The sequence below is a fragment of the Elaeis guineensis genome, chromosome 3, assembly GCF_000442705.2.
Source record: "Elaeis guineensis isolate ETL-2024a chromosome 3, EG11, whole genome shotgun sequence".
In the NCBI taxonomy this organism is placed as follows: Eukaryota; Viridiplantae; Streptophyta; class Magnoliopsida; order Arecales; family Arecaceae; genus Elaeis; species Elaeis guineensis.
Genome location: NC_025995.2, coordinates 102857473 through 102867017, shown reverse-complemented (window position 1 = coordinate 102867017; position 9545 = coordinate 102857473). Strand labels below are relative to the sequence as shown.

At 38.7% G+C, this 9545-nt stretch overlaps 1 protein-coding gene across 1 annotated transcript; it reads right to left on the bottom strand.

Annotated features, from left to right (window-relative positions):
* Positions 1–1969: 1969 nt before the first annotated feature.
* On the bottom strand, positions 1970–9327 carry LOC105041330 (beta-1,3-galactosyltransferase 7). The gene is made up of 11 exons (XM_010918257.4): positions 8897–9327; positions 8464–8560; positions 8320–8378; positions 8021–8223; positions 7509–7572; positions 3504–3576; positions 3288–3408; positions 3111–3198; positions 2896–3021; positions 2707–2816; positions 1970–2619 (listed from the first exon to the last, which is right to left on the bottom strand). The coding sequence occupies exons 1-11, from the start codon at positions 9001–9003 to the stop codon at positions 2471–2473; spliced, it is 1197 nt and encodes a 398-aa protein (XP_010916559.1). The 5' UTR covers positions 9004–9327; the 3' UTR covers positions 1970–2470.
* Positions 9328–9545: the final 218 nt, after the last annotated feature.

Below are 9545 nucleotides of genomic sequence, written 5' to 3'. Positions count from 1 at the left end.
ATTCTGCTGAGGGCTCCACCTTGACCTCAAGGAAAGCTACTAGCACATAATTCCAGTCCATTCGTCTGTGGCAATCTATTTGGCTTCATTGTTTCACCATTGATCTTCTACAAAGTGTACATTGACTGCAACACGCTCAATGAAATTGGCAAAATCAACATATTTGAACAACACAATGAGTACAGTGGCTTTTTAGAGAAGAAGCTTGTGTTAGATATCTGCTATAATATTTCAAGCATTTGTATCAGTTTCGGGGCATGTCCACTGCATTATGAGCACAGCAAATGGTCCACACATAACTGCAGTTGCTTGCTTAATTATATGTGATGCAATTTTTATAGTGGTGCCACGTAATGGTCTGAATGATTGCTTTGAACATTTTTCACGAATTTTGTAGAAATGGCAATGTATATATATCAGAGATCCATAATGTTGTCGTTTACTTTCAGAAGATGTTATATGTTCTTATGGATGGGTAATAGCGGCATTTATAATGCAGAGATAGAATAAAAATTTAGCCATGTTTTGGATTTAATTAATTATTAGTGCTGAAGAATTTTTGTACGAGGGGAAAGTAAAAGAGTTTATGGCTAGCGGCTGTCCGAAATACTAGTACATGATGTCCTTGAATATTTGCTGATTTTTCTAGGCCCCATCATTTGAGTTCCATGTTGTTGATAGGCTCAAGGAAGGATAAATGAATAGGAAAAATAAGATGCCTAGATAGTTGTTCAATAATTGAAGGTAAATGCTCGTACCAAAACTAATTGAATGTAAACAACAGCGCAAAAGAAGGAAAAAAGGCAAAGGTGATAAAATAAAAACAAAAAATTCAGTATATCAGCAGAAAAAAGGTAAGGAGAAGGATCATCAAAATTGCATATCAATGAAGACAGGCAAAGAAGTTTACACTGGTCATAAATGCTGCACATAGTGACTTTCAATTATAGAATGGGCACCTTTTTTCCTTGATAGATAGATTCAGGAATTATTTTTTGAGGAAAGAAATTAGATAATTTATAACTATCAAGAAAAAATAAATAAAATTCTTATTAGACTTCAAGGCTACATGGCTTTAGTATATGACATCTTTACATTGCCGCAACCATCAAAGTTGTATGTTCCAGCAGAAATTTTATTGGAAGTTTTCTTCCAAAAATGCATAGAGAGCAAAAGACATGAATGCACCTGGTGAGAAACGATGTCACAGCTGGGTGAAATGAGAGGCAAGTGGAGAGCAGAGAACAAAAAGCATGAATGGTTGTATATAATTTTGTAAAGGACCCTACAGAATAATACAGAGTGCCGACAGGTCCTAATGCGTAAAGATATGACATGCTGTAGGATCACATGTGATGCTGGATTCCAAGCAGCATTTATCAAAACCTGTGCAACTTCTCTGAAAGCTGTCCTCGACTCAATTACTTCTTGAGCTTGGACTTTAGCTTTTCCAAGTGCAGCATCTCATTTGCTCATCCATGAAATAATCAGCTACAAGATGCTTTCTTCCACAAGCACAGATCGGCAGTATTTCCAGTGGGTGAAACTATTTTAGTACAAGTTCTTAAAAATTGCACAGCCTAACAGAATGCACTGATGGTAATGAGCAGCTGTAGGTCAATCTTAAACTATATATGTATGCTAATTTCAAAACCATGGTTAATAAAAACATCCATCAATTGACCTTTAGCTCCTGCTAACTATTCTAACCCATGCCCAAGGGCAGCTAGTTTATACAAGTACTCTCTCAGCATAAATCCTAGAAGGGCAACTGTGATACTGCGATCTGTAAGTGTCAATAAGGCCGGTAGTCTTGTTATGGCTGGAAACAAGATAACAATCACACAACGTAATGGAGAAATCCATGTTCGCACAACTGGCATTAAAAAAAAAAAGTGTCAACTTGTTAGGAGATTTAGTATAATATAAATAAAAAAAATATCGCAAAACTTCTTAAGGGAAGAGGAGGGAAACAAAAAAAATGTTAATAGGATATAAATAACACAACCCCTGGAGCAATGGGCCTCAACAACCTCGATGAACATCCCTCAATTCAGCCCCCAACAACACTTCATGCACTTAATCCTCTGTACCTAAACAGTCTATCCTGATACACTCCGAGCGCACCAAAATACATGAACAAATATAATCTTCTGAGAACACAAATCTCAGCGAGACTTCGGTCTGTGTTTATCCTTGCAGCACAATAATTCCGAGCCTTCCCAATCTTCCTATAATCAGTACTCCTAGCAACAACCAGGTGTTGTGTACAGCGTAGGATTCAGTTGCAAGCAATCTCAATCATAATTTAGCAAAAAGCATGTTTGGGTCAAGAGGTTGCTTCGTGTATTCTGGCATATGCTAAAGGATGACTTTCTTTCCCCCTTTTTTTATCTTTTTCGGTTCGAGGAAAATAAAGATGACCATGTAGAACATTCTCATATTCATTAAAACTAAAACCCAACCCTGATCAGAAGAGAGCACTCCAAACGCCATCATCTCCCTCGCCACACCTTGCATGAACTTCCTTCATCCTCTCAACCGACTTGCAGATCCCGCTGCAACTCCAATCAAATGATGCAATGCACACATTCCCAGCCTGGGCCTTCCACTCACAATCTACAGGGGGAAAAAGGTGACGAAAGATTAAAACTGCATTATGTGAGAAGAGAATCATCAGAAAAAACAACTACAAGAATGCTGCACCTGGTGGAGTTCCACAGCACATGTTACGCTCATCTATGTGCTCAACTTCAAGGCCAATAAACCAAGAGCCAAGTGATACATCTTCATTAGCATATTTGTGCAGTATAGGCCTGCACATAATGACTAACTTATCAGAAAACTTCCATCATTTTCTGCACACCAAAATATCTTATTTTGTCCTATTCTTACTGGTTGATTGAAATGTATGTAGCTAGATCTTTGGAGATGGCATAGATCTGTCCAGTTGCATGTCGGAAGTATTTGTTTCCTTCCTCTCCAAATTTCCAGTATTCAGGCTCGTGATACTTCACATTCCTAAAACACATACAAACAATTAAGAAATAAAATTTATTGACTCTTGTTTAAATATAACCTTTTTGAATGAACAACAACTAGATGCTTACTTCTGAGAAAGAACTGGGCCAGACTTCATACACCCAATGTAGGTCCGGGGCTTTGATCTGTGACGAGCAAGTGTTGCAGCAAGCATACCTACAATTCATATGAAATATTTCAGCAATCTGTCATCCATGAGTGCAACAGGAGGAAAAGTCTCCAATAATTGAAGTCCAATGACAAACCTAGATTAACATGGACATCATCATCCACCTTGACATAAAACTCAGCATCCCATAAGGCAATTGCAGTAGCAAAAAATATTTTTGTTTTTGCAGATAGTTCATGATAACCTTCAACATGATCCTGTAATAGCAAGAAAACACAGTCAGGCTGCATAAAATATGATTTCATCGAGTCTGGGACTCTCACTAGCAGAATACTTGCACAATATGCCTTACCAGCCTCAGAAAATCATTATGCTGAGCGTCTTCTGCATCAATAGCCCGATCAAGAATGCTATGGGATGTCGCACTGTGTAGAAGTAACTGTGGTTAGCATTGGATTGTCCAGGTAGTACATGTACTACCTACATTTTATTATTCTTGCAGCTGCCTATAACTAAGATAGTTTTCATACAGATTACTGTAGATAAATCAACATTATACCATGAAGACGATGAAAAGAAAACAGTTACTTAGAAAATAAACAAATTAAAAAAAAAAAAAAAAAAAACAGAAAAGAAAGGTTCACCAACCCTACAGGATGATGGTTAGTGGAAGATATGCATGATTCTTTGAAAAACACAAGTTACTTAAACAAAGATTTCTTGAAAGGGAAGGACCGGGGGGAAGTGGGATTTAGAGGAGAATTTCTCCTACCTAAAAGTTAAAGGCTCCTATTTGGCTGCCCTATTAGATCAGATCTACAAACAGAGGTTTAGATTAAAGGTGATCATGAAATTATTAAGAAAGGATTTGGATCAATCCCACTAGACAAATAAAAAAACTTCTCTGAACTCTGCCAAGCTAGGCTCAACAATTTCGGAAATATATAATATCCATCAAAAAATATAATACGCAAATAATTTTTTGATTGTGTCACTATCAGGTTGGAACAACCCAACAGATCATTATTCAGGTTATTGGTTAAGATCATAATTAAGTAATTAAGCCAAAATGTTCCAACCAAACCCAACAAATATGGTCAGTCTCCAGTGGCAGCCAAACATTGGTAGGATAGTTGCTCTCGTATCATAGTAGTTATTCCAAGTTTTAGGATAAAAGTGATGGTTTCAATTTGCCACGCCACCACCCTTTCTAGGTCATCAAACTCCCTCAAGCTCAAAGCCTTTTTCTGGAAGTAGTTCATACTTTTGTCTCCTTCAGTCAACACACCTAAGTGGTGCTAGAAATGCAACTCACTAGTTCACAAAAGATCTATCAAGCAACGAAAATAGTATATAACTAGAAGTGAGACCCTCCACCACCTCCCAAAGACCTCCTTTATGTATAGAACCATAGGTAGAACCAACTCTTCTACCATAGCACCAGAGCCTTCCAACTCTTGACTATGATTTATCTACCAGGACACTCTTAAATGAAAAGCATTTTTGTCCGAGTTTTCTGGCCAGACAAATATCCCTCACTTCAAATCCCTCATAATGCACAAGAGCTTGTTGGACATCACTGATAAAGTGATGTCTAGTCCACCCAGCTTGGGTGCCTCAAAGCTTTAAATGATTTATAGATGACCCATCCTATCATGTAGTAGCGAAGATGATGTAGGCAGAATAGACTATAAAGCGAAAGGGTGATCTTCAGGCAAAACTACCCCAGTCATTTAGAGGTAGGCATCCCATCCCAGACATATTTCCATATTAATTGTATAGGAGTATAAAAGATTTAGGGCCCAACATCGTCAAGGATTAGCTACTATGAGATATTGAATTATTTTGTTGTACAAGACAATAGTTAAGTCACTGGAACATGCCAAATATTTGTCAAAGGGCAACATGGCCAATAGCAAACTAACAAAAAAGAATTAAAGGAATAATGGCATTAAAGAAAGAGAAAAAGTGGAAAGAGAGTGGACAGGCAGTTCTAGACAAAAGGAACAAAGGGACCATATTTTTTCTAAAAGAAGTTAGGGACCATGAGTGCTTGGGTGCTGCCCTTCCTTTGTCCTTTTGAGGAGGGGAATTTAGGAAAAATAGAAGATTCTCTGTCCTATTTCAAGAAGAAGTGAGGAAAGGTAGAAGAAGAAAAGAAAATAAAGAATGGGGAGTGAGAGGAAGAAAAGATGCTGGCAAGAAAGACGTGCTCGAAGGTGGAGAACCGGGCTAGGTTACAGCCCTATCCATTCCCTTCTAACATTTCTTTCTTTTCCTTTTTCCTCTTTTTTCATCTATTCTGTAAAATCAATTGAATTTAACAACTAATGAGATAGAATCTTTGGAGCACTTTAGACCATCTAATTACCAAACTGAATTGGGCCTTTTTCTTTCTCTCATCTCACGTTGCTTCATTCTTGTGAGGTGAGGTATGAATGCTTCCTTCAAACGAAAGAAAGGTGCGAGCAGTTTCAATCCTAACCATTAATCACATGATCAAGTGGTTCAGGAATCTGTTGGCCACCCAAAGTAGTCCAACAGGAGCATGGGAGAGTGGGCATGTCTAAAGAAAAGGGTATGCAAGACATGCATACCATGTCGTGTTGCAGTGGGAACATAGCAAAATTTCCAAACTTTCTCGTGGCCAAGTATCACTGACTAATATGTTGGTAAGTGATGCTAAAGAGTAGGAAAGATAATGTAGATCAGACTGCCAAGCTAGTCAAAATTATTTGTAGGTCAAAGTAAGGGGCATAAGTGGTTTACTTGGGCATAACACCAAAATCTTGACCCATTATTTTGTCAACCTCAAGCAGAATAGTTCATTATGAGGGATCAAAAAATTAGATCAACCAATAGAACTTATTGATATTTTGTAACAGTTACCTCTCATCTATAGAATTAGATCAAAGACCTCTTAATGCAGCCCATGTCAATATCATCTTCATTCCCCATTAGCCTAACTATATTACCACAATAAACTTGCTAAAGATCTGTGATACATCTAAACATGTTGCTCATGCCCTCTACCATACTTCTCCATCAAAGTAGAGGCAAATACACCACTCCGATATTTGGACAAAGAAGAACCGTCAAGATTGATAGAGAAAGAAACAGATGGAATATTTAAGAATGAAGTCAATATCCAGCAAGAACTTCACTTATAAATAACATAACCTGTAATCAAGGGGATTGACACCCACCAAGCATATAAGGATAAGGGGCTGCTGCCCCCTCCACATGGGAACTTCTGTTAAACCTACCTATCAACAATGAATTCAATATCCTTTACCCACCTCTTCTCCACCCTAGCCATCAAATAGCACAAGCAACATAAACGACAGCAGGAGGGGCTTTGTATGTGTGTGTGTGTGTGTGTGTTGTTCTCTAACCTAGAAAACAAAATTCATATATTTTGTTCTCTAACCTATGTATCAAATGTATAGAAAATAAAAGGTAACAATTGCACTAGTATGCTAAAATACATGATACGACATAGATAAAAAATCCACGTACATTGGTCATGATTTGCATATGTTCAAATATAGAGAGATTTAAATTCACTAGGTTTTGACAGCTAAATCATCGCAAATTTATTAGAATATTGGTGTGCTTGTAAGATCCAACTGAAATGGTGAGTTATTAAGTCAAAACAAATCTCTGACGCATAGATATGGCAGTGCATTGATACACTAGTGATCACAATGCAAAGCTTTAATGCATAATGTAAACATTCCCTAAACGCAGAATGGCAATCCCTCAACTGCAAAGGCATACTCCTAATCTCTGGTAAGAGGCACCAGATGCCTTGGCACTTTGGGTCAAATTGCTTCACTACTTGAGAAAGTACTCTATCTAGAACATATTGTACTTTATAAATATCATTTCAGTGATATCCCAAAGAAAAATGATATATTCGCAGATCCTTCAGATCATTCTTTCATAAGTCAACATCAGCTACCAGGATATAATGAATACTGCAAATTGAGTATCAATCTAACTTCACTTTTGGAATTCTTAAGTTTACCTGATCCAGCTTTGTTCCTTAAAAAATTGGTATCTGATACAAGGCATCATAAGCTACTCGAGTTTGAGCATCAAATGCATTATTGGATTTCATATTTCAAGTCTGTGCACCCGATTGCCTTCATACTTCTAGTACCCCCTTCTAAATGAAAATGCATCTTTATCAAATTCACCGATTATCTTCTATGTATTCCAACATCTCATTTTCATTTACCCATTTACATTTTTAACTATCTTCTTTCCTAACATAGATGCTAGCTACCTAAAATTGATTGTGTGGAAACAAATTATCTTTTGAGTCAGAGACCAGCCTGTATTTATATATTACCTGTGACCAATCATGAATCGGACGACAATTCCCTTCTCACGCTCTAGTTGTTGAAGCTTTTCACCTGCTTGGGAGAGGCATATGATATAAAACATTAAAATAAATACAAAAAGTTTCAAAAAAAATTACAGTTAACAAGCAAGATTTTACAACATTTTCAAAATTTCTGGACCTCATTATAAGTATGACGACCAAACATTTAGTATTATCTACTACTGGCAACAGCCAAAATATTAATCCCAGCCTATTCAAGCACTTGCCAGTGTGAGATTCACATTCAGCAATAAAACAATCGTATCAATAACATCCTTTTCTTTTTCCCCCTCGAGACCATGAAGTCCAAAATATGAGCATAATTCTCCATGAACTGATATGTGTTTGGATTTAAAATTTGAATGTTTATGGATCCAGAAAAAATTCATGTGGAACACATGAGCAAGGTGACGAAATTAAGCACAAATCCAACTTGTAAAGGATGTTGATCATTGAAAAGGGTTAATAGGGGAAAAGACCTTGAGGCATCCAGGTTTCTCTGACTGAGTCCCGCCTCTTCCTGCTGCTAAATGCAGTATTGATCCCGATCACAATGAAAGCCTTCTTCTTCTGCTGGCTAGAAGCAGGGATCGACGGGGAACCATCCAGTCGCATCAACTCTTGAGAGCTCCGAGTGGCTGCCAGCTCCATCTGAAGTGTAGCTATTGTCTTATCCAGAGACCTGAACAACAATCGTGAGCTAACCAAACTCAGTTCTTGAGAACTAGGTGACTTAGAATGATACCAAAGGGACATTGTTCAGGATTCTTATACGCACTGTATAGCTTCATGGGTCTTGGTCACCTCACCCATTATATCCTTGTCTTCGCCAGGCTTCTGATTTACAATTAGAAAGAAATTAAGCTTAGGCAGAACAAAACTCTGTCACAATATTTACTTGGTTATGAGAATCAATGCTGACCTTTTTGGTGGAGCAGTCACCTGATATGACCTGAAGCTCTTGCTCCTGCCGCTGCCTCGAGATGATCTGGCTATTCGAGTCTGGGGCAGTCCAAAACCTTCGACATCAAACCACCAACAATTAGACCCATGAACCATAAAAAGGGAAAAAAATAACACAATTGTTTTTAGATGAAAAATGAATGGATCAGACAAAGAAGGATCACCTCATATAAGATAGCCAATAACAGAATGAAAAAAAAAAAAAAAAACCAATTGAACGAACAAAGCCAAATCCAGTAAAATTACTTCAAGAAATCAACAAAAAAAAGGAATCTTTCTAAGGAAAAACGATATCTTTTCGCGAATCAAGATCCTGATTCTGTTCAATAAGTAACCGGGAAACGATATTAGAGTTGAGAATGGGGGCAATCTGAAAAAGAGAAACAAGCCACCTGTCCGTGAACAGCACTCCAAGGGCAAAGCCGGCGACGCAGGCAATCAGAATCCATCTCGCCGAGACTCTCCTCTCGCCACCGCCTCCGCCGCTTCGGGCCTTCATCGGCTTCTCCTGATCCCTACTTATCTTCTTTCCCTCCCCCTCTCTTCCCCTCCCCGCTTTACCTCTCTCGGGTCTCAGATCGAAAGAGAGACGGGAGCAAAGAGCAGAGGAAAACGGAAAAAAGAAGAAAAGAACGCCTGAAATGGAGATGGAGGGCACGGCAAATACCGCAGCAACGCAACGCCGTGGATTTAAAGATAACGAAACGGCAACGCCGATGCGAAGCAAAGCCCTTTCTTTATTGCCTCCCCTTCCCCCCCGGCGGAGATGCGGCTGATGGAGACGGAGCTGGCCCCTGGACCTTGCTATGGACTCTCCGCCTGCCGTTACCTCTCTCGCCGTGGGGCACAAGCCGTTGTTTTGAAGAAGAAGTTCTCTCTCTTCCCATCTCTGTCGGTCTAATTTATCTCGATACGATAAGTGCTTCTATACATTTCCCCACTCCTTTGCAAACCACCATCACTGTTCACAAACCGGCGTGATAGTTGATACGGTGATAGCGATGGCTTCAGTGAACCAGCCGACGTGGTTTGTAACCTTGG